The sequence below is a fragment of the Dipodomys spectabilis genome, unplaced genomic scaffold (assembly GCF_019054845.1).
Source record: "Dipodomys spectabilis isolate Male_0828 unplaced genomic scaffold, ASM1905484v1 ptg000225l, whole genome shotgun sequence".
NCBI classification, from domain to species: domain Eukaryota; kingdom Metazoa; phylum Chordata; class Mammalia; order Rodentia; family Heteromyidae; genus Dipodomys; species Dipodomys spectabilis.
Window position 1 is genome coordinate 3290007 of NW_024870902.1, and position 27167 is coordinate 3317173.

At 35.5% G+C, this 27167-nt stretch overlaps 1 protein-coding gene across 1 annotated transcript in view; it reads left to right on the forward strand.

The window, feature by feature from the left end:
* The window catches only part of Ndst4 (N-deacetylase and N-sulfotransferase 4), a 246403-nt gene that overhangs the window by 109212 nt on the left and 110024 nt on the right, over positions 1–27167 (forward strand). Inside the window, exon 3 of the mRNA XM_042697594.1 lies at positions 7845–7999. Coding sequence (XP_042553528.1) covers positions 7845–7999 — 155 coding nt within the window. The remainder of the gene's footprint in view (positions 1–7844; positions 8000–27167) is intronic.

A 27167-nucleotide genomic window follows, 5' to 3' on the forward strand; every position in this document is an offset into this window, starting at 1 on the left:
GTGTGTGTGCATAGTCTAATAAAGTGCAAAGGCTAATAATGGCTATACTCATAATTAAACCAATGATAATGGATGGTATTGTTGACAGTAATTGTCAAATAGTCACCTAATTGATACTTTTATATGTAATATATGCCTTCTGAAAACAAATAGTGGTGGCAGAGAAATTTTATAGCCTTAGAGAAGCATTACAGACCCCGAATGTCACTGGTTTGCATTTCTTTACAGCATTTTTTTCCAAAGACTATTACTGGTAATGTTAACAAATATCCATCAAAGCCTACACAATTAGTCTTATATTTCTGTCCATCTCTATCCAGTAATGGTCCATCTCAGTAGGATTCAACTCTTTTTTTTATAACTTTTACTCCAGATGTTTGACACATTTTCTGAACATTGGAAAACAAGTCAAATCCTAGCACTTGTATAGAGAGCTACTTGAATAAAATTGATTTTCTTGCAATGATGATAAAAGTATTTCTATTCATTGGGCTTATATTAAGGGATACCACAGTGTGTATTTATGCTGTGAGCTAAATGCTTTGATTATCATTTAGTGTTGTTGTTTTCAAAGCTTTTTACTGGAAACATCCCACAGTATTCTGTATGCATGTGGGTAGAATATTGACTCATTAAAATATTCCACACAAAGGTAGTATTTAATTATTTTATGTACAGCTTGTTTACACAAAGCAGTTATTTAATGTAAAAGTTCAGCATGGTTTATTAGAATATTGAAGTAGCACTGTCTAATTGGTTTTTAGAATTTTTTAACTTTGAAACATATAAACTATTGAAAGTAATAGAGGCAAAATTAGTATTTACAACAGTGGTATATCAAATGATTGCATATTTTTAAAATGGCATTTTGCAGGCAGAGATTTGGGTCATCATCGCTGCACAGGCAAAGCAATTCCAGCTTACAATTTCAAAAACAGTCATGGTTTCGTAAATCTTCTTCAAAAGCCCCTTAAGAAATGAGTTCAGGCCTAAGAAACTGTGACTATATAGTTATAAAGCAGATAACTGTAAAACCTCTATCTACCCATGCAGGGCAAAAATTATGGGATGATTTGGAGTTCACACACAAACAATACTATTTTGTCTCAAATAGCTGCATAGTGTAAGTAAAGTCATTTATTTTGGCTGAAATATACCTATATAACCACCTCAGCCTTTATTTACTTTTCATAGTCACACCTATTAAGCCTGCCAGACATTTGCAGAATTAATGCTGGTAGAACTTGTGATATTTCCCATTTCTTTTTTATAAGTCTGGGCATGCATGCAGAAAAATAAGCAGTACATCAGTCAGGAATAGTGGAATAACTACTGAAGAAAGACTTGCTCATACAGTGATGTATTTTAATAGTATCTCTTTAACAGAACTTATTAGCTTTCTGTGATGGAACTGACCTAATATAAATGATGGAAAAATGGAAGACACACCCTATACAGTTATGCTGTGGTGATAAGGCACTTTACAAAATCAGATGTATACATCCATTTGTAAATCCAGGAAGCCTAATTTCCCTCCTATAAATGTGTAACTTTTATTTCATTGTGATACTATATTGTGCATTGGGAAGTATCCATAACATTTTTAAAAGGGTACAATAGTATTATATTGAGTACTTATTAAAGCACTTGGACCTATCCAGATTCATTCAAGGGCTGAATTACAGGGGGGGAAAAGCATACCTTACTTCTATGAAGAGACAGATTCCTACATAGAGAGTTAACAGGACAGAAAAAAGAAAAGATTGGAAATGAAGACAGGACCGTCCCTACGTGTGCACTTGGCCGTGATGTGTAACGGAGAAGATGGCCCTGTCTCAGTTCCCGAATCCCGGGATGATTGGAATTCCCAATGCATAAAGATTCTGATTGATGACCCTCAGGGTTTTGAAGACGCTCAATCACATATGTCCTGTGTAATAATGATTGATTCTGCATATTTTATTACACTGCTTCACTCATCCATAGTTCTTGTATATTCTTTCCTGTTCAGCCTCTCTGTCCTTCACATGCTAAAAACAATCTCCTCCCAAAAAAAGCAGATTAAGAAGACTTCCCCAAAAGCCATTTACCCATGAGTGCCAAATTGAAATAAAGAGCATAGTGCTGTTTTATTTTCTTTAAAGCAAAGCACAGAGTTTAGAGTGAAATATTTTAATCTGGAGATTTTTTCGTTTCGGGTGAAATTGCATGGTGAAGGCTCATTTGAGAAATGAAGACACTGCAACATAAAAGATGCCCGCTAGGAATAGAGACTAAAATTTTTATTTTTCATGGGAAACAGTTTCTGTTTAAAAAAAATCATTGTTTTTCTTGGCATTTCATAATAAATTAAACATGACTTTGATCAATAATTAATTCATGAATAATATCTGCAAATTGAGTTAGCATTGGCGTTTTCCATGAGCCAATTTTTATTAAAATAGATTTTATATATAATTATTGAATTTCACACATGAAAATATGAAAAATTGTTGCATTATTTCTCCTTAGTTATGTGATTTTGTTTTGGTGGAGTTTTGTTGTTGTTTCTTTTCTTCTTTGATTCGTTACATTTCGCTAAAAAGTATGGATTGAAAGACTAGACATTGGAAACCCATTTAACTCTGGGCTTTACATTTTATCAGCTATACCAACACAAACAAGCTACTTATTCTTTTTTTGTCTCAATTACCACATCTTCAAATGAGACTAAAACTGGTAATAGTTCTCTCATGTAGAATAATGCCCAGCATATTGTAAGAGCTCTATAAATGTACACTTTTAATAATTTAAAAAATATTTCATGTAATAATCAAATGTTGTCAAAAAGTAAACAGATAATTTATGTGAATTTATTTCTAATTATGTAAATTTTAATCAAATTTACTTACATTATTCTTAGCTAGTATAATATTTAACATTACTTGGTTTTATACACATATATGGGAAACTGCAAAGTGTAGTGTGAAGAAAAGAGATATTATCAAACAATTAGGAAATCTATTTCATATTTAATTATTGAGTATAGAACAGATATTTGAACAGAAGTGATAGTGACAGAAACTAAAATTCATATAAGCTTTTTCAATGTTATAGCCATAGCTGTAAGGATGTTATCTTATAGCCTAGATTTTGTTAATCATATAATTTATGTATTTATTTAGTGCCAGTATTGGGCATGGAGATTTTCTCATAGCTTTTTCACTCAAAGCTGATACTTTGCCACTTGAGCCACACCTCTGCTTCAGGATTTTTGGTGATTCATTGGATATAAGAGTCTTATAGACTTTGCTTCCCAGCTTGGCTTCAAAGCATGATCCTCAGATTTTTGCCTCCTAAGTATGCAGGTTTATAAATGCCAGCTACCTTTCAGACCGGGGTTGCAGCTTAGTATTAGAACACTTGTTCAGTATGTGTGAGACAAATGGATCATTCCTCTGAACTGAAAAGAATAAAGTAAAATAAATCAGTTTTATCAAAATTAAAGAACCTTTGAATACTTTTATAAAAAATTATCTACTTGCGGGACCAGAACTTGGACATAAACTCAAGGTCTCACACTTTTACTCATTGGCTGAAGCTCTACCACGTGAGCCATGCAAGCCACCATCCCTGTCTGGATGTACATCAGTACCCTCATCACAGTGATCCTACTAAAAGGATAACAAATACATCAGCTTTCCCTACACGTTAACTTCTGAATTAAAGCACTTCATATGATCTGGGAATCACAAAAAATAAAAGGACATACTTTTAAAATAAGAACAATATGCACCTGCCTTTTAAGAATAATAATCTAGACTTCAATGTCTAAATTAGATTGTGTTAGAAAAGATTCGATTTAAGAACATAGATTTTCAAATTACTTCTAGCATATCAATACAACCACATATGAACTATGTGGTCCGACATTTCAACACATAGTTTTAACCAAACTTGAAATGTTGAAAATACACGTTTAAAATGAATCAAACTGTATTATTTTCTTCTCTGAGGATTTAGGATGAGTCAAACCATAGTATTTTCTTTTCTTTTCTCTCAACTATTTTCTTGCTTTTTGTTGTACAGAGGGGTTACAGTTGCAAAAGGTATAAGTATGTTTCTTGTCAAACTTGTTAACCCTACCCTCATTTTTCTGCTACTTTTCTTCCTCCTAACAACCCCCCCCCCAAGTTGTACAGATCATTTCCAATATATTGTCTTGAGTATATCCCTGTGGCATTCATTCCTGCCACATCTTTGTCTCACCATCCTGTTGTTCCTCTTCTCTCCTCTAATTCAAATAAAAATATATACAATACCAGGGTAACAAAATAAAATACAGTGACAACAGGAGATATAGCATAGGGGGAAGAACGTAAAAAAAAATCACATAATACATTAAAAACAACAACAACAACAAAGAAGGCATGCCTCCATGCTTTGCAGTCATTTTACTTAGCATCATCTGATAGAGTCATATCTACAGGCTGAAATTTTCTTAATAAAGACCCAGAAACACAACAGATCAAAGAAAAGTTGGAAAATGAGATTGCATTGAACTGAAGAGCTTCTGCACGGCAAAGGACATAGCTAGCAAGATCAATAGAAAGTTCACAAACTGGGAGAGGATTTTCACTAGCCATACAACAGACAAGGGCCTCATATCTTAAATATACTTCGAACTCAAAAAATTAAATCCCCCAACAACAAATCCTCAAAGAAGCAACCACTCCATTAATAAGTGGGGTAAAGACTTAAAGAAAGACTTCTCTGAAGAGGAAATAAGAATGGCCAATAGACCCATGAAGAAATGCTCAACTTCTCTGGCCATAAAAGAAATGCAAATCAAGACAACATTGAGATTCCACCTTACCTCAATTAGAATGGTTATAATCAAGAAATTTAATAACAACAAATGCTGGAGAGAATGTGGCCAAAAGGGAACCCTACTGCATTGTTGGCAGTAGTGTAAACTTGTTCAACCACTCTGAAAAGCAGTATTGAGGTTCCTCAAAAGACTACATATGGAGTTACCCTATGACCAGTATTTTCTTTTACATGGATTTTGGAACATTTGAAACTCTGCTGTTTTCTCAGCATGATTTAAAATTATATTTTTATTAAGCTATTTCCAATGTCAAGGGTTAACTTCACATAGCTTTGAATTATATGACCAGCATAATTTAAAAAAAAAAAAAAACAACTGTGTAGTAGAAATTAATCCAGGATGTGTAAAAAAAATATCCACAGCTTTAAATGTCACTCGCAACCTTGTGGAGAATGTTTATAAATTAGCATAATCTCTGATATTAAAATGGCTAAGACTTTATGATCAGTCATGCATCGGTTTATATCAAGTCTGCAAATTTTTTCTTTAAATTGAGTAATTGACCTTCTTCCCGGTCAAGTATGCATTATGTGCTTCTTGCCACTTGCAATAATGATCAGCAGAGTTTAAAGTGTAGGGAAGCTCTTCTCAAACATTCTACATTCAAAGCACAACAGACCAATTTCAGGGGGCTCAAAGAACTATCAATTCTTTCATCATGTGTGACATGAAGTCACTCTTTCTAATCTATGGCTCATTCTGCTAAATTATGGCCATGAGAAACATCTGTAGCATAAACACTGCATCTGTGCCAGTGATAAACTCTCCTGAGTTTGAATTTCAATATTTATTTTTCTTGTACTAGGGTAAAGGCCTAGTACTTGCTTGCTCATCTGGCATTCTAACCTTGACCCACACACCCAGCCTGGCTTTTTGCTGGTTATATGGAAGTAAAGTCTCAAGATTTTTCTGCCCAGCCTGGCTTCAAAGCATGAGTCTCCAGATGCCAGTCGCCTGAGTAGCTAGGATTGTAAGCGTGAGACATCAGGACCTGATCTGAAATTCTTAATATATTGACAAAAGTCAAGAATTTGTGACCTCATTATACCAATGGCTTAAGTTAGCTAGCAAAACCTGACTGGTATCTGTTCATTTTATTCAAAACTTTATTTCTTTACTCTGCACAGAATCAAGCATGATGACGAAACTCTAATTAAACCTGACAACTTTTGAGGTCTATAGATTAAATGGTCTATCCTAGGAACAATAAATTCACATAAAAAGGAACACAAGTAGACATAAACTGACACGGCCACAGGTAGCTACTAAATCCCACTGACAATAGTCAGGTTACATTAATTATTCATGTATTCATTGCTCTGGGGAATTGGCATCATACTGGGTAAGTAAATATGATCCAGTACTTGACTTTAAGAAAACTATAATCAACTTTTATACGTCTACTTAAAGATAATTTAAAAGAAAATTATAATTAAGACAGGTAATGATTTTAAGGATGTGTAAGAGACAGATGTGGAGGCATAATGGCACACTCTTGTAATCCCAACTACTACAGAATAGAGGTAAGAAAACCATGAAAACGGATTAATAGGAAATGTCAACCTGGTGTAGGTGGCCCATGCCTATAATCCTAATGACTCAGGAGAGTGATTTCTGAGAATTACAACTCAAAGCCAGCTAGTACAGACAAATCCAAGAGAGTCTGTTCTCCAAAAATCATCAAATTGCCAGATTCTAGGCATGGTTCAAGTGGTAGAATACCAGCTGTATGTAGAAAAAAAAAAGAAAAGAAAAAAAGAGAAAGTGAGATTACAGCTTGTGAGTAACCCCAGTACCAGCAAAAAAGAAAACAAAAGGGAAAGAGAAAGAAAACTTTCAAAAATGTTGTTAGTCCACATTCCCCAAATTAAATAAAAATAATAAAATGAACTCACCTATAAGGAATATTTTGTTATTAAAGGAAAAAATAAAGAAACATTCTCTCACTATAAACCAGTACTTTTTATTTTACATTACTTATATAATTCATTATGTAGTGAATAAATGAAATTGCACAAACTAGTATATTTCATACAGTAAAAATAAATCTTTCATACCTACAATATAATGAACTTCCTTAGGAAAAAATTACCTTGTTTTATTTTGGTTTTTATTTCTATTTGATGAAACTTTCTATGCCTTAAGTGTTGTTAACTAATTGTTACAGTAGAAGAAGAGAAAGGAATACTGTTTTAGAGCCTGCAGTCATGTTTATGTTACAAAAAATTACAAGACTAGTTGTTAAATTTTTATGGAATAGCTATATTCAAATGGGAAATTTTATGTGAAAAGTGCTTAAAGATATAAAGAATCAAAAGCTATTTAGAGCTAGAGCTTAATTTTAAAAAATATATTAAGAATACAAAATCCGTCTATTAGCTAGGTCGAGAAGGTGGCTTTATAGACTAGTCAAATTTCTACTTTTGGTTTGCATATTATGTCTCTTTACTTCCTACATTGTTTTTCATTAAGTACATACGACTTTTATAACAGAAAAGAAAAAAGAATTAAAGTTTCATTTTAGACATATAGAAAAAAATAGAGGAAAATAAAGAATTATCATTTCTGGTTATATCCTGGGTATATTTGGATAATTCAGTATCTCTTCTGTGGATCATCTTAAAATAAAAATAAAATATAGAAAGTCTGATTTCTGTTCTTGACAGGTGACAGCAATTCAAAACATCCTTGATAAATTTCTCCTAAATTCTAAAGTAAACATTGGTCTTTACCAGGCACCATCAGGAGCCACCTCCAAATCCAAAGCCCCTTATCTCTGAAGGAATTTAGACCATGCCCCCCCTCTTTCTCCCCCTCTCCCTCCCTCTCTCTTTATTTCTCTCTCTCATTTTCTGGTTAAGGACACAAATAATTGGATCTGTGTATCCATAATGCAGAATTAAATCCATCTTACAAAATAACCTTCAAGCTGCTATGAAATGTTCATGGAGACCATTGTTAACTTGTTTCACAGGGACACAGGAGGAAGATGAGGGTGACGACCTTCTGCTGGGGTCGGTGGACGAGTTCTGGTGGTTCCCACACATGTGGAGCCACATGCAGCCCCACCTCTTCCACAACGAGTCCTCTTTGGTGGAGCAGATGATTCTCAACAAGGAATTTGCACTGGTGAGCACATTGTATCCTGATATTTTTTTTTAAACTGCTATTATCTCATAATGGTTAATAAAGTCAATGTACTGGGTTATATCCTAAAGAAATAAAAAGGAACAAAATATCACAGTATTTTATGGTGACATGTGGATTTGTAGTATTTTATTTCAGATATGTATGTGTATGCAATCAAGGGACCAAAATATGATACATGTATACATATATAGCAATGTATTTGTGTGTGTGTGTGTGTGTGTGTGTGTGTGTGTGTGTGTATGTTTCTATATTCTGGCACTGATGCTTAAACTCAGAGCCTGGTTGCTGTCCTTTAGCATTTTCATTCAATGCTGATGCTTTACCACTTGAGCCACAACCTCCAGCTTTTGGCTGGTTACTTGGAGATAAGAGTGTCTTGCGTTTTTCTATCTGGGCTGGCTTTGAATCTAGATCCTCAGATCTCAGCCTTCTTTTTTTTATTGTGAAAATACCATACAGAGGGATTACAATTACATGATCCTTCTTAGTAGCTATAATTAAATTATTTTACGGAACAAGTCATTACAGGAAGTTGCCATCTCAGGCCTTATTAGATGATTCTTGTAAACTGCTATGAAAAGGAATGCTAATACTTTCTTTCATTTTATTGGTGCAACATAATGAACCTCTCAAAATCACTTGTTGCAAGAAGGAATAAGTACATATTCAATGATAAAATGATTTGGACAATAACTCTAGACCAAGGCTTACAGTTCCACACATACTAGTTCATCTAGCATGCATTGAAACAGACTATTTGACCTCATAAAGGCTTAATAATTCACTTTTCCAAAATGTCCCCAGAAAATAACTTTGGTGGGAAGAAGTACTCTTCCAGAATAGAGGTTGAAAAACTGTAAGCTGATAGATAAACCTAGACTGCTACTTGTTTTGTGTGAACCCTAAGCAAAGAAAACATTCTTTCTAGGACTTTAGATGATTGAAAAACTAGCAAAGAAACAATAGTATTTTCCAACATAAAAATTACACAAAATAATCGGGTACTGTGGCTCATGCCTGTAATCCTAGCTACTCATCTTGTAATCCTAGCTGAGATTAGAGGATCACAATTTGATGCCAGCCCTAGGAAGAAAGTCTGTGAGACTCTTATCTCCAATTAACCACTGAAAAGCTGGAAGTAAAACTGTGGCTCAGGTGGTAGAGTATTAGCTTTTAACAAAAATCTCAAGGACCTTATCTGGGCCCTGTGTTCAAGCCCAGGACCAGCACAAAATTATATATATATATATATATATATATATATAATTTTTATATATATGCATATATATGTAAAGGGTAATGTGCCTGAGGCATTTCTAATTAGACTTTGACTAAATCAATTTGGCCACACCCCACTCTAGATGTTAATGATGCATTGTAGCATTTCAAAGTGGATAAAAGAATTCTTTTTCTCCACAAAATTACCCAGCTGCCTCTTCTCACATGTTTACATTAGTAGGGCATTCAGGTTTTTTTCTTTTTTTTTTTTTTTTTACTTAATTAATTTATTTTTTTATTGTGAGAATACCATACAGAGGAGTTAGAATTACATGGGCAAGATAACGAGTACATTTCTTTTTTTTTTTAATTGTGAAAATACTGTACAGAGGGGTTACAATTACATGGGGAAGATGAGTACATTTCTTATCAAGCATTGTAGCCTCCTCCTTTGTTTCCCCTTCCCATCCTCCCCCTGCCCCCCCAATCCTCCCTGCTCCCCCTCCCCCCTCCTTCCCCCCACCAAACTTGTAAAGTTCGTTTTTGGGCATAACAACGTGTACATCTCATTGTTGCAATGGGTCCACCTGCATCCCTAGTTAAACGATTTGTTTTTCCCCTTCCCCTCCACAAATTATACCGACATCAAATACATTGAAAGCAGGGGTTATACCATGGGGGAGGGACATACAACGCAACAAAGAAATAATCTTATAAATGTGTTAGAAACAATCGCATGAAAGAAAAAAAACATTTGAATACATATCTTAGGGTTCATTTCCCTAACATCATCTTATCTGACCTTTTCTGCTTGACTCAGACATATACTAGATATTGCAAATAAGGGAAACCATGGGACCATTTACCCAAATGTTTACAAACAAGACCACACTAAAGCTACCAGCACGACTATGTTTATTGCAGCACTATTTACCATAGCTAAGATCTGGAACCAACCCTGATGCCCCTCAGTAGATGAATGGATCAAGCAAATGTGGTATATATACACAATGGAATTCTATGCCTCCATCAGAAAGAATGACATTGCCCCATTTGTTAGGAAATGGAAAGACTTGGAAAAAATTATATTAAGTGAAGTAAGCCAGGCCCAAAGAAACATAGGACATTCAGGTTTAAAGCGTGTGTGAATCTACTTAGTTCCTAGATATGATCATAAGCACCTACAACCCCCTGCACTGACATCATGCATATCTTCATTTTACAAGTAGACAGTCTTCAAATAAATAGTATGCTATTTTATAAAGTTGGGCTTAGCTTACATATTAATGAAAGAGTCAGTCTGCACATAGGAAGCATCAGAGAAAGTGAGAGTAACCAAAAACCCCAGAGTAACTGGAAATCTTGCTTGATCTTAAATCACTTTGACACTGTGTCTCCATTTTCCATATGCAATAGTGAGAATGGTAGAGAGAATTATCTACAGGATTGCTATGTATATACACATAAAGTGGTTCTTTCCATGCCTGGCATGCAATCAGTCCTTAATAGATGTTAATATTAAAATTATGTCCTTTCTAAATACAAACAAGTATGCCGATAGCCTTTCTTCAAATAATCAAATCTATTTTTAAAATACAAATTTGTAAGGGATCTGACTTCCTTTAATCTTTAAGGAAAGTCCAACCAATATTGCATTGTTCCATCACTTTGTACAATCAAGTTAACTTTCCTTCCTCAAAAGTAAACTTATCTTGAGTAGACATACTATGTTGTCTGTGAAATTACTTTGAAAATCAAACACAACTATGGCTTGGTTTCAGCCTTCTACATTCTACTACCCCAATGAAGCTTGGCTTTTTTAGGCTGGTAGGTTATATTTCATAATGGCTGATTTCAGCTGTTTATGTAATTTCTTTTTTAAAAGCCATGCTGAGAGCTCTAGGAAAGTCTCAGATGTAATTGCTTTGTAATGAAATGTTGAAAGCTATTTAGAGTCCATTCAGAGCAATTACATTTGTTTAGTCAATGTGATAGAAGCTAGATTTAAGCCTGTAAATATATTTTGTAAATCAAAACTCTTATTATTGTATTCAAATACTACACCTAACATTATATACATACATAGATACATATTATATGTGCATAGTACAATGATATCTAGATAGATGTATGTGTGTACACATATTACAATGACATTGGCCTTTAGATCCTTGAGTTTCTTGGATTTCAGCTCAATAAAACTCAGGATTTTCCAGGCAGTGACATTGACAACCCTACCTTTCCTGTCAACAGAACACCACAATATGTGAGCTGTCCAGAGAGCCAAGAGAGATATTTCTTCCTTATTAAATTATTGTCTCTCTCACATCCAGGTGACACTTTAAAACTGTCAACAGCATCAAGATAGGAAAGGGCAGTAGAAAGCACTAAAGGAGATATTGGCAGGCTAAATATTAGTCCCAACTGCTAGTAGCAACTTCTAATAAAGTTGGCAACTTATTTAATGTCTTCATGCCTCACTTTCCTCCCCTGAAATGGTAATGACTCTCTTTTCATTCTCCACACTATGAAGTTTTTAGATAATTAATTTACATCAACGCATCTGCCAGCCTAAAGCACTGGACCAGATAATGCCACTGATCAATTCCAGCTTAAAATTCTGTCATCACTGACAACACAGGCCCACAGATTTTGGAATGAGCAACTTAAAAGATTCATCTGGCTGCAGCTGTAGTAATCATGGAAGAAGGATTTCAAAGTAAATGGAAACACACACACAACGTAAAAAAATCAGAAGTATTTAAATATCCTTTAAAAAAATTCTATCAAGACATCCTTAACTACTCTTTGGTATGGTTTTGTGTAGCATTGACATTGGCAGTTTCAAGTGACATACTGATATCATGACATTGCTTTTTGCTTTGTTTTGTGTTTGTGCTGAATTAAGGGCTTAAATGAAGGGCCTGTAGCTATCTGTGAGCATTTTTGCTCAAGACTGACACTCAACCAATTGAGCCACAGCTCCAATTCTGGCACTTTAGTAGTTAATTTGAGAATGAAGTCTAACATCCTTCTGTCCCTGGCTGACATCAAACAGTGATTCTCAGATCTCAGCCTCTTGAGTAGCTAAGATTACAAGCATTAACCATTGACACTCAGCTATGATATTGATATATTAAAAAATAAGGCAGTATAGCCTTATTTACTGAATTTCTTTAAAAATCTCTCTGGATAGAGTTGATTTTCTTTTGCAAAATTGTTTTAAAGTCTTGAGAGAACCAGGAGCCAGTGGCCCATGCCCGTAATCCTAGCTATCCTGGAGGCTAAGATTAGAAGATTGTGGTTTGTGAGACACTTACCTCCAATTACCCACCAAAAACTGAACTGGAGCTGTAGTTCAAGCAGTAGAGTGCCCCTCTTGAGCAAAAAGGTCAGGCCCTGAGTTCAAGCTCCAGGGCCAGCACCGAAAACAAACAGAAATCCTAAGTAACACATTGCAAGACTCCTTTGTTTCCCTTTCAGAATTATTGAAGAATCTTCATTGATATAAAGAATTTCCATTATTTATTCAATGAATAAACATACTTGTACCTACCCACATACATATATACATACGTATGTACATACATGCAAGGAATATGTATATGTGTGTGGGGATATTTGTATGCATACATTCAATCCATAAGCAGACAGTATGTATCACTAGTATACTTACGTATGTGTGATTATCCCCAAAGCATGCTGTGTGTGTGTGTGTGTATGTTTGTGTGTGTTTATATGAGAGTGTTATTCTAAAAATAAGTGTAGTTAACCAAGACATGGTAGTTACGTTATACTTTAGTTTATATGGTTCTAGAATAAAGAAAAAATACTTTTTAAATTTTTTACTTTAATAAATTATCAGTCTTTTTCTTTACTCAGTTATTTAAATGTGTCAATAAATAGAAGCAAAGCTTCAAAAGAAAGGTAGAAGAAACCTAGAAACAATGGCTGACATGAAAGCAGACAATGAAAAAGTTACTCCCCCAAAAAAATCATTCCTGATTTAATCTGCATCACCATTTCAGTCACTGTGAAAGAAGAATGCTTAGAGCACACCCCTGAATCATTTACATTTGTTCCACAAGAGACTTCTGAGAAAAGTACAAAGAAATGTTTTTTGTTGTTGTTTTAAGTTTTAAATACACACTCATGATGCTCCCAAGCCTTGGGGTTTTGCAGTCCAATGATAATTACAGACCACAAAATACCCTGAAGGCTAAAGATATTTTGTCTTCAATGATGATATTTTCCATAAGAAAGATATCTTATTTATAGATATATAAACATTTGGGGGATCTAGGGATAGATACTTTAATTATTGCAACATGTCTAAAACTCCTGTGAATAACTCATTGCAAAACTCTTTCATTACCCTTTAACATTGTGGAAGAGGTTTTATTGCCTAGTCAATCAATCAATCAATATATATGTGTACATACACATATATACATGTATGTATACATATAAATGCAGAGGTATATGTACATATATTTACGTGCATATATACATACAACATGTGTGCATATGTATCATTGTTAAAAGTTCTATATATTTGTGAATGTGTGTAATTAGATGTAATATTCATGTAATGCCGAATACCGATGTTTTAACTGTTCTTCATTAAAAACTTGAAGATTAACCATAGAAAACCCTTCAGTATTAGACCACAAATTCCATCGGCTATGTAGATGTTATATTAAAAATAAAGGATGGGGCTGGGAAGGTGGCTCAGTGGAAGAGCTCTTGCCTTGCATGCCTGAGGCCCTGGGTTCGATTCCTCAGCACCATATAAGCAAAAAGAAAAAAGCCGGAAGTGGCGCTGTGGCTCAAGTGGTAGAACACTAGCCTTGAGCTGAAGAGCTGAAGGACAGCGCCCAGGCCCAGAGTTCAGGCCCCACGACTGGACCCAAAAAAAATAAAATAAAATAAAATAAAGGATGAATTGGAGGCAGGACTGGAGTGAAAGCAAGCCAGCTGAGCTAGTGTAAAATCTAAATTCTGGTACCGTTTCCATGAACCAGTAGCTCATGCTGATAATTCTAGATATCAGATGGCTGAGATCCATAGGATAACAGTTTGAAGACAACCCAAGGCAGAAAAGTCCATGATATTCCATCTGAAAAATAACCAGCAAATAAGTATAATGGTTCAATACACTACTGAAGACTCTGACCCATTTGTTAGGAAATGGAAAAACTTGGAAAAAATTATATTAAGTGAAGTAAGCCAGGCCCAAAGAAACATAGGTCCCATGGTTTCCCTTATTTTCAATATCTAGTATATGTATGAGTCAAGTGGAAAAGGTCAGATAATGTGATGTTAGGAAAACGAACCCTTAGATATGTATTTTAATGTTTTTTTCTTTCTTGCATTTGTTTCTAACGCATTTATAAGATTATCTCTTTCTTGCTTTGTATGTCCCTCCCCCACAGTATAACCCCTGCTTTCACTATATTTGATGTCAGTATAACTTGTAGAGGAGATGGGAAAAACAAGTCTTTAAGGATACAGGTGGACCTGTTGCAACAATGAGAAGTACTAGTTGTCATGTCTTAAATGAGCTTTACAACGTTGGGGCGGGGGTGGGGGGGGGGAGGGCGGGGGGGGGGGGGGAGGTGGGGAGGATTGGGGGGGGAGGCTGGGAAGGGATGTGAAGGGTAAACAAAGGAGGAGGCTGCAATGCTTGATAAGAAATGTACTCATTATCCTGCCCATGTAATTGTAACCCCTCTGTACAGTGTGTTCACAAAAAAAAATAAAATTATAAAATAGATATAAAAAAAAATAACCAGCAAAGACCTGGCTTGATTACGATTTGAACAAGCAAAAGTAGGTGGCATCCATATAAAATGCAAAAAGGTAATTATTGTAATCTCAGATTCATTCAAACTCCACACAAATAGGGTATTTTTGTCATCTCTGTAAGAAAATGTATGTACATGAGCAGCAACTCCAAGTTTCTCCTAATTCCTTCAACCCTATGAAATAACGAATAAATATTTTGTTGATATTCTGGACATTTGATATCGATTCATATAATATGCAATCTTTTATGACTGGGTTTTCTTTTTACTTACCAGATTGTTTTCAAGGTTCATACATTGTGTAGCATGTAGTATTCCATCCCATTTTATTGATGAATGCTACTCTATCTTACAGCTATATCCTATTTTACTTATCCATTCATCAGTCAATATGCATTGGTTACTTCCTACATTTTAGCAGTTACAATGCCACTGTGAATATTCATACAGAAGTATTTATGTGAACATAAGTTTTTGTGTTTCTGTGATATTGACCCAAGACTGGAATTGCTAGATCATACAAGAAGCCTGCATTTAATATTTATTTTGAAGACCTGTCACTATTTTCCCAGTATGCCTGCAACACTTTACAATGCAGAGAATGCAGGGAAGGGCTACGCACCAGACATTCTCAACAATTCTTGGTTTTGTTGTTGTTGTTGTTGTTGTTTGTTTGTTTTTGCCAGTCATGGGGCTTGAACTCAGGGCCTGGGCACTGTCCTTGAGCTTCTTTTGGTCAAGGCTAGCACTCTACCACATGAGCCACAGCACCACTTTGGCTTTTTCTGTTTATGTGGTAGTGAGGAATTGAACCCAGGGCTTCATGAATGCTAGGCAAGCACTCTACCACATTCTCAGCCCTCTTGTTTTGTTTTTAGTGTTTTATTTAAATTTATTGTAGACATTCTAATAGATGTAAAATTTTCTTTATTTTTAATATTACTTTGGCCATTCTTGGACCTTAAATTTCCAAATTACTTTAAGATCAGCTAACCAATTTCGGAATAATAGCTATGACAATGACAGTATTTTATCCATGGATGAATTTAGAAAATATTACAATCACAACAATATTTAATAGCCTGGACAATAAACATAAACTATTTCCAGTAACTTAAGTCTTCCTTCATCTTTAAAATTAAAGTATCTAGGTTTCACATTCCTTTCATTATATGGAATAGCTTCTCTCCCCTGACCTCCAATCTGGGATTGAACCCAGGGTCTTATCCATGCTAAACAGGTTTCATTCCATTGAACTATACTTCCAAATCTCTGGATTCACACACACACACACACACACACACACACACACACACAAATACATGTAACTTCTAACTCTTTATGATATTTTCCATTTGATGAGATTGTCATCAGACATTCTGCATCTTTAAATGTGGTTTACTTTAGTTGTCATAACAGATTTGAAGTTTTTAATAAATACAGCATGTGGGCTTTTCTTTTTTTATATTTTGTTTCTTTTTTTATTGTGAAAATACTTTACAGAGGGGTTTCAATTACATGGGCAAGATAATGAGTACATTTCTTATCAAGCATTGTAGCCTTCTCCATTGTTTCCCCTTCACATCCCTTCCCAGCCTCCCCCCGCCCCCCCCTAATCCTCCCCCCCTCCACCAAAGTTGTAAAGTTCGTTTTCGAAGTGACAACTTGTACTTCTCATTGTTGCAATGGGTCCACCTGTATCCTTATTTAAACGACTTATTTTTCCCCTTCCCCTCCACAAATTATACCGACATCAAATACAGTGAAAGCAGGGATTATACTGTGGGGGAGGGACATACAAAGCAACAAAGAAATAATCTTATAAATGCGTTAGAAACAAATGCATGAAAGAAAAAAAGACATTTAAATACATATCGTAGGGTTCATTTTCCTAACATCACCTTATCTGACCTTTTCTGCTTGACTCATACATATACTAGATATTGCAAATAAGGGAAACCATGGGATCTATGTTTCTTTGGGGCATGTGGGCTTTTCTTAAATTTATTATTTTGTTATCTTTAGATTGTTGTGCAAAAAAGGTTTTTCATGTCAATTTATGAACACAATGGGTCTTGATCTGTTTTACTCCCTCCGCATAGGGGCACTTTTGTTTCCTCTATGTTCTATTCAACATTTCCTGTTTCTTATGCATATGTCTTGTGATTTTTGTGTTTAAAACTAAACATTTCAGCTAATATATACACTGATATTGTAGCTTAAAATACCCTCTCCTGATGCATCAGAGTACGTGTTGTTTTGTTTACACATTTATCTGCTTAGCAATATGGCTGGGCAATTTCAGTAGAGATTTCCATGATGTGTCCCTTTCTGAGGTGCTCCTCAGAGCAAACACAGTATCTGGTGCAGACCATGATGTCTGGCTCTTAAGCTGCTTGTCTCTGATACAAAGATCTGAGTCCCTACTGATCACCAGTTGTCTAAATTATTGCTTCTGGTGTCATCGGGGCAGATTGCACATTGCATGACCTAATAAATGTGGTCCTTTGTACAGAAATAGTCTTTCTGGCTAGTGAATGAGGTTCCTTCTGATCTCAGGTGAGCTAGCTCTGGCTGCTTTGTTCTCTGGTTTAGTCTGACAAATTTTCTGTTTAGTGCATGGTTAGTTTATTCATCTTGACTGAAGTTAAAAAAAATTGAACAGTCCACTCATCCTCAATTGCTTATCTTCAAAATCTCCATTGACTTTGAGAACAGCCCTGGGTTTGAACTTCTCCACACTGTCCTCTACCACCTGTAACCTCCCCAACTGGGAGAGAATTTGGAGATCTCTTTTCCTAAGACCTGCTTCATTTCAGACAAAAAGAAAAAGAAAAGAAAAGAAAATCACTGCTCCACAGAAGAGCAGAGGGGGCCACAATGATGTGTTTCAATCAGAGGAATACTTACGTGTATGGGGTGAGTCCTGGGTTAGTGGGGTAGGCCGTGATCTTCGTGGCTTCATCTCCTGGTGTACATCCACCACTCCACTGGACACTGCTTGAGAGCAACTTGGGAATGTCCATATTCTAGCCTGACACTCTTGGAGGCAGCTCCTGTCCTATTCGTGTTGTTCCATAGAAAAGAAGAACTCTGGATTTTCAAATATCTCTTGACCAGGTAAATTTCTGAACACCAAGCTGGGGGGGGGGAATGTAGAATGTGGGGGCTGCCATTCCCACTCAAGGTTCCAGATTAGGAGCTAGGGAGAGAAGGATCTTGGGTTCTTGGCTGTATACGCCTGATACTGACACTGTAAATGATGCCAGTAAGGAAAAGAAGGAAGTAGTTCAGTCACTATTCTTTATCAACCTTGGGTTTTTTTTGTTGCTTTGGTTGATTTTACTTTAATATTGGGCTCATATGCTGCATGTCCTTTATTCATTTTCCAGAATCTTTAGTAGGGTTTGTTTGGGGGTGGGGGGGGGGGGGAAGGCTATGCATGCACATTGCAGTTCTGGAGCTTTAAACTTAGGGCCTGGGTGGAATAACTAGCGCTCTCCCACTTGCTCCACTTCCAGCGTTTTGCTGGTTAATTGGAGATAAGAGTCTCACCGACCTTCCTGTCTGAGCTGAGTGAACCACTGGACTCAAATCTCAGCCTCCTGAGTAGCTAGGATTAGAAGTGTGAGACACAGGCACCAGGTTCTTCAGCAGCAGTTTGTTTGTTTGTTTCTTTGTTTTTAGTATCTTTTATTAGCTTTTGGTGGTTCCCTTTACTATCGCAGAAGTTTCAAATAGTCCTTCTTTGTCTTGGCTAATTTATGGTTAATCACCTCCTGGGTGGTTGCTGTTTCCATTCTTTACCTTCTTGACACTATTCTCCAAAGGCACTTTGGAATTGTCAAAAAAGCAATTCAGATCATGTGACACTGTGTTGTGAAGACTTCTATACTACCTTAAACCAGCCCACAAAGCCCCAAGCATCTGAGACCTTCTTCATATATCATAAGGAAAGGCTCTTCTAGCATTTTTAGTGATTTTCTGTTGGAAGCGTTCAATGTATTTTGCACACTTCCAGTCCTTGGAACCCTGATCATCTTCATTTCTGCCATAGGTGTGTTGAGCATTTTCTCCTCATGGGGAGACTCTTGACTTTGAATCCAACATCCCTTTGTTCTTCTTACAAATTGTGCTGGCATGCCTCCTCCCAAATTCTATAGTTCTTGAATTCAGTAGAGAATTTCCTTACTTGTTATTTCCTCCACATATATATATATATATATATATATATATATATATATATATATATATGTTTGTGTGTGTGTGTATATACTTTAAAGAAAAACAATTATTAAAGCCTGGATTCAAGACTATTTTTAGTGCCACAATATGCACTCACCTTCTCATTTTCTATTTCGATTTTCCCTTGTTCCTCAAAGTAGAGATGACTTTAAATGTCCTTACAAATTTGCAATTTAAATATTAATTTATATATTTGAGAATGCTTTCTTCTTCTTTAATTTTGTATACCACAGTTGCCATTCTCTTTTTACGTTTAAGCCCTATACTATAAATGCATCTAGAACTGCTATCATTTCCATTAACATCTTAAATCTCCAAGACTATGTATTCACATTGAAACTCACTGTGTTTTGGAAATATCTTGTTTATTTAATCTGTTATGTCTATTTCTGTAACAGTATTTTTTTTAAACCTAAAGCAAGCAAGCCAGTCCTAAAAATATGTGTAAGTTTGAAAAAATAATCACTAAATGTTGAAATCAAATACTAATGGCTTTTCCCTGGACTACAGAGCAGTGAAATTTGCTAAGTGGTTAGAAAATGGACTATGTGCATGATCTTGAATATAGTTAATTCTATTTATTGGAAACCTATGATGAGTAAAATGGTCTTCGGGTGGAGGAAAATAATAGAATCACAGTGGGAAGATTACAGAACACCAGCCAGTAAACTTGAAGTTCTTTTATATGAGCAGTGAAATGATTTTGTTACTGCATATAGAAAGCTTATTTACAGATAGCATTTTATAATAATTCACAAGAAGTATTTTTATCTACCCCTATGATCAAGAGATAGTTCATCATATGTCTGTTAATTTTTCTATGTATGTTACCTATACATTTATCATTTTATATATAGACATGTATATCCATGTTTTTATAACAATTAGTTGATCAAGAAGGCATTTCAGTTTTGAATAACCATATATGTGTCCAATGGACTTCGATCACACTCCCCTCCACTTTCTACCTCATCTCCTCACCTCACTTCCCATACTAATCCTAACAGGTGTCTTGTTTCTTTTCCACATCCACTGTATTTGCTTAGGTCATCCATGTCAGAATCGTTCCCATACTATTTCCACCTCAGGTGGGAAATTTTGGCTTAAAAATGGTGGCTTGGTGATTCTTAAGTCCCTGGGTTCATGTTCCCTGGTTTATTTCAGTCATTGAGACTACCTGGGTGCAAGCAGCTTCCATGCAACCTGATCACGCTGGCTGAACCTGTCATCTGAGCGCTACTGGTGCAAGAGGACAGGTACTGGAGATGGCTCTCCAAACAACTGGATTGCTCTCACCTGGTAGAATGGTTCCTCCAGTTTTGAGGCTTTTGAGCCTTTCTTTGCTTGCTGAACATCTACCATGATCTCTCAGTTAGACCACTGTATCATATCTTCTCCACCATCTTTCCCCACTCCGTTCTGCACTCTTTCAAATTATTTATTGTTCCAACTTTGCTCACAGCTAGCTGCTTTGCAAAGTAGGAGGCTGAGATATGAGGATCAGGGTCTGAAGGCAGCCTCGGAGAAAAATTCACGAGTCTCTTATCCCAATTAAACATCAAAAAGCTGGAAGTAGACCTATGGCTCAAGTGGCAGAGATCCAGCCTTGAGCAAAAAGCCAATAGAAAGCCCCAGTTTCCGTACACACACACACACACACACACACACACAAAGTGTTCACAGACACAAGACATCCATTACCATGTTACAATAATTGTATGACATGGTCACAACCATTTTATCCTACATAATTAAGATAAGATGCCTATAGCTTCAGTCATTTATTTATGCTATATCAACATGAAATTTGGTGCTATCATAAATGATGTATATACTGAAAAGCTTTAGCATTGGGCTTATTTGTTGTTTTAATCATTTTAGTGGACAACTTGCCAAAACAGATAACTAATTAATTTTAAATTTATAAATTACTACTAAGCATCATATTACATTTTCACAAAAACTAAAAGTTTTATCATTTAGAACTTATAGTTCTATATGAATTAAGAGAAATAAATGCTATTTTATAGAACTTAGAATACCAATAGGTAAGATTGAAGTATGTACATGGTAGAATGATTGTTGTTGTGTTAAGTTAGAGGAAGCATTTATATTTTTTATTACCCACTAATTTACTATAGGTAATATACAAGCAGGGTAGTATTGTTAAGTAAAATTCTTGGCTAATTTGTTCAAGAAATCTGCAAGATTCTCACCAAACATACAACACGAAGTAGAGTAGAAACTTTTTGCTTGGAAATTAGGATTGGTGTTTCATTAGCTATTAATAGTCATGCTGCTTAGCAAAGGATTTAGAGAAAAATGGCTTTTCTTATTATCTGACATATCATGGCAAGACCTTGACATGTTGATCTGATATTGGCAGGCAGATGAGAGAATTTCCCAGAGACAGAAAAATCTGTACAATACATATTTATCTATTTGATCTTCCCAGTGGACCTGAACCCATCCTCCAATTCTTACTTTAGCTGCACCATCACTTTTCCTGTCAAGTAATTATTTTATCTCTGAGCATGTTTGACCTCAAGGGAATAAATGTCACCTACAAAATCCACTTCATATTGGCCTGCACTAATTGAAGGAAATGAACTGTTTATATCATCCAAGGAATATCTTGCTTCTGTCTATATTATTTCTAGTAAATAAAAGCTTGGAAAATCATTCATTATATCTTACTGTCCTCTGTATTTTCATGGCCTTTTTTAGTTTTAATCTGATCCCAAGTTCTTATTAAAAGGAAAAGCAGATAACTAGATCAAATCTCATTACCACCCCTATCATTGCCCAAGAGCTTTGTATTTAGTTCCTATTCCAACATCAGGAGAAACTTTGCTTTGCCTCCAAAATGTTTGCCATGTTTTTAAGTCATAATGACATATGGTATACATCTTTCTGCCAGAAATGATCTTTGTCAAGTTCAGTCCCTCACAATTCAGAACTTGGCTCACAATTTTACTGTCTCTCTGAGACTCTTGTGGGAATCTACTTAGTATTACAACCTATGCCCTCGAATTCTTTCCCTACCTCTGTTTTTTCTCTATAAGGCTTATCATTTTCAAATGTGATACAATTAGCCCACTTATTTTCTCTAATTTTGGTTCCACTCTAGTGAAATGTAAACTAGCTGAGGGGAAAGACTTTTGTCTGCTTTTCGTCATTGTTGAATCTTCAAAATCTTGTTGGCTTCTGATACATCCTCTCCAGGTCCATAATAAATGCATGCCAAATGAAGGGAAATAATGAACAAGAATGCATTAAACATTTTGTTAATGTAGATAGTTGAATGAAAGTGATCTATGTGCCAAATTTACTGAAGCAGCACATTTTATTAAATATGAATGTTGATTTGCTCAGTTTTTTCCTGTTAGTTCCCTTTAAAACAGCTAAGCGGACATTCCACAAGATCAAGAGTGCTAAAGGATGTATCTTAGTCACCCAAAATAGCTCTCTTAGGATCAGAAAGTTCAGTGTTGCTGAAGCTTTTTCCAAAGAAAAATCCATTGGTAGCACTGAATCCTCCAGAGATTTGTCACCATTTACTAGGCTTCACTCCAAAAAGTGTCAAGGCTGACCCAACCAATTTTCAGGATCATTTAGTCATTATTTTTATCGCTTATGAAAACAGAAGACAATTTCAGTCACCCCCTCCCCTGCCCCCCAAAAAAGAAAAAGCAGAATGGAAACACCAATGATGCTAAGATGATTTTTAAAGTTGACAATAATCTGATCCCAAGTTCTTATTAAAAGGAAAAGCAGATAACCAGATCAAATCTCATTACCACCCCTGTCATTACCCAGGAGCTTTGTATTTAGGCAAACAAAAAAAAATCTATACTCTAAGTTCAGTGGGGTATTGCTTCAAGTAGTATCTCTTTACTGAGGTTACACACATTTATGCTGTTACCATTCCATGACTTTTTTCCTTTACCTATGTTAAACTGCTATAATTTACTTATTTAATAACATGGTGGTTATTATTTCCCTTTAAGAGTATTCATTAACTTATAAGAATGTATAGGGCAGTGTATTAAACACAGGGACACCAAAAATCATCCCAATTATAAAAGTGGCTGATTTTATAAGCCTAGAGTGTACACAGGTAGTTATAGTAATGTAGACAAGCCATCTGTACGACGGTTCTCCTTTATGGAGACGCTTCCATCTTCAAGTTCTTTTCTGAATCCAGGCCTTCTCACTCACACTGTTGTTCTCTTTTCTTCTGGCTCTGTATGATGTGTCAAGTCTTCTGAAAATATCTATCAGTGTCTGATCATACATTAAAACAGGGTGCTGCTTATACTCTCCTGTGGCTTTTTCCTACCATGGTTTGTGATGCCTTCAGTTCTTTGCAGTTGTGTTAGAATGGTTATCTTTATGAAGGAGTGTTGAAGTGATTAGCAGCATCAAATTCTAAATCATCATTGCATTCCTTTGGAGCAGTCACCTTTTGAGATAACCACCCTCCTTTATTACATTACTTACATTTGTTCATTACTTACATATACAGTTGCACCACAGTGTTCCTAGGATCTATGTGACATTTTCTTTCTAATGACTACTTGTAGCCTGTCATTTGCTGGTAGGTCAGCAATGAAGAAAATGTCTAACAGAGATTTAATTAAAATAATTTACAAAAGTACTGGTTGAATGTAGGAAAATACTTAACTAATATCCAATTATTAGTCACCCTCAGAGGATGGAGTTGTGAAATTCTAAGGGTTGAAGAGGCAAAAGAAAAGAGTTTGTGTGTATGTATACAGATAGAGTGGTGTGTGTTGAGAGAGAAAGTGGGGGGACATGTGTTTTGATAGAACTTTTAACCTTTGATTGAAGGAGTCAAGCTTCATAAAATGTCTTTGTATGGAAAAGACCAAGAAAATAAATAACTCAAGGTCAACATTTCTTCCCTCTGATCCCTTACCAGGATTATTCTGCCACCAGTGGAAGTGAGAAAGACAGTGAACTGCTGGAGCTAGTCTAGACTTTTTGGGGATTAGAAGTGCTACTGACATTAGGCCAGTATTCATTGATTTTTACCCCTCTGCCATATATATATACATATATATACACATACATATGTATATATATTCATACTCTGCCTCCAGTACAACTAGCTCACAAGTAGTTTGAGCTCTTCTCTGATCAGAAAGACCCTCTCTGGCAGGTAAAACTGGCTCAATAATCAGTATGACTAATCTGGATTAGACATTGCTACACATTGACCCAAGTTCTCCGTTCTATTGCCTGTAGAAATTATGGAATTTTCACTGAATGATTTTGTGCAGACTGCAACAAGTTCAAAGAATAGATGGTAAACAGATTGAGCATGTGTGTGTGTGTGTGTGTGTGTGTGTGTGTGTGTGTGTGTGTGTATACACTAGTGTAACTATATCCCTCTGTCTCAATCCTTAGTCGCTGTCCATGGTGAAGGTTGTGTTTTTTTTGTTTGCGTTTCTCCAAAGTGATGTATTTCCTATAAGCACTTACATGAAGCTTATAATTTCATAGACACTATTTATTGCACATTATAAATACGGCCTCATTTATACCTCTATTCATCGAATGCTCTGATATTATCCTCTTCAGTATACAGATAACGAAAAGCAAACCTCCCAGGGTCATCCAACAAATAAGTAGCTAAATCACAAATCAAAGCCATACTCTCGAGTCAAAGCTTTAGAATACTCTGTTAAATAAATATTTTATTATGGATTTCATGTAGTGTGATAAACTTCAGCAATCATAATATGAAAAAATGAAATAAATTCTCCATAAAGAGAAAGGTCCTAGGTCCTACTGACAATGGTATAGAAAGTGTAATGTAATTCGTGGGATGAATATCGAAGTACAGATTGATCTGGTTGAACTAAGTCTAGAGTGCGAGGAGAGGACAGTAATAATCAGAGAATGTGCAAAAGAGGACAGTGTTGAGATCTCAAATAACTTGTACTTTAATCTGATCACAAGGAACCACTGGGTGACTTTATTCTGGTGAATCATATGATTATGTTATTGTTATAATTATGAAAGAATGAAAACTCAAGCCCAGGTCCTCACCAACACTTTACCACTGATCTATATCACCTGAAATATTTTGTTATTTTTCAGAAGAATAGACACAAACTAGAATAAAAATAACTATTTAAAAAATATTCTTGTAGTCTAGACCAGGTCCATGCCCTTGAGCATTTGTGCTCAAGCATAGCACTCTACCACTTTGAGCTGTAGCTCCAATTTTTGGCTTTTTGGTAGTTAATTAGACATAAGAGCCTCAAGGACTTTGCTGGTCGGGCTGGATTCAAACTGTGATCCTCAGATCTCAGCTTCCCAAGTAGATGGGATTACAGGCATGAGCCACCAGCTCCTGGCCTGGATATTTCTGTGTAGTTGTTGTTAGAGTACTGAGACTTAAACTCGGGGCCTCAAGTGCTTGCTTAAATTTTTTACTCATGACTGGTGCTCTAACACTGGAGACATGCCTTCAGTTCCTCAGTGCTCATTTAAGTATATGACTGTATACCATTTGTTCTACTTTTATAATTTAAAACTTTTCTTATCCATTATCAGAGTACATTTTAATCAGAATTTTATGAAAAAAGACCAATAATGCTACTTTTTTCCTTTTTACTTATCCTTGGCAAATTCATATAGAAAAGTTCTACTCATATAAAAATAAAAACAAATTGATTTAAACTATTCAGTTTTTTCATACTATCTACTGGATCAAAATATTTTATTTCTTTATAAAATTGTAACTCGGTATAAGATCACTGTATTTCTACAGCTCACTTAGTAACTGTTATTTGAAAAGCATACAATCATTCATAGAACCACCAGAACTTTGTGAATCAAGGCACCACTTGATTAGGGTGGGCATGATAAGTTTACCAAGACAACATCCACGGCCAAAAAATTGTATATACCACTATATCATTGAAGAACTCAGTTTAAGCACAAGTAGAAATCATCTATATTCCATTTGTGTGTGTTTGCATATTTTCTTGTTTTTTTTTTTTTAGAGCTTTTCTTCTGGAACTGAAACTTGAACTCAAGCCTGGACACTATTCATTAGATTTATCACTCAAGGCTCATACTCTAACACTTGAGCCATACCTCCATCTCTTGCTTTTTGGTTGTTCGTTAGAGATAAGAATCTCACAGGCTTTTCTGCCAGGACTGGCTTCAAACTGGGATCCTTAGATTTCAGACTCCTGAATCTGCTCCTTATGAGATGTATGAATATGTCTCATATTCCTCTCCTATCTTTTAGATATAACTTGCTGTGTTGAATTAAATTTATTTGATTACTGCTAATATGCCAAGGAAGATTAAAGTGCAAGCCCCTAGACAGAAATTTCTTATTTTAACGTCAGTAGTTGTTAGAAACGGTTTTCAATCTATGTTCATGTTTATGTCAAGGACATCGTTTATTCCACTAACAAAATGTCCACATGTTACAATGTTTTTTAATCAAATGCTCTTAGGCAAATATTAAACAAGAATTATGACCCTTTATCTAATTGAGTGTACAATTATTTCCCAATTGAAATTTTCATTAGGAAATAGCCATGACCTATACCTAGTATATCCCTAGCAAAACATTTGTCTTAAGTCATGAATTCAAGTAATTATTTCAAGTATAGTTGAACTTAATTGTTTTGATGCATGTTTGGTATTTATAATTTATACTTCATCTCCTATTTACTTAGTGGCACTGGCACTGGTGGCTCATGCCTGTAACCCAAACTCTGAAGATGCTGAGATCTAAGGATTGAAGTTTGAAGCCAGAATAAAAAGAAAGTCTTTAAGACTCTTATCTCCAATGAACCACAAAAAGCCAAAAGAGGGTAGTGCAT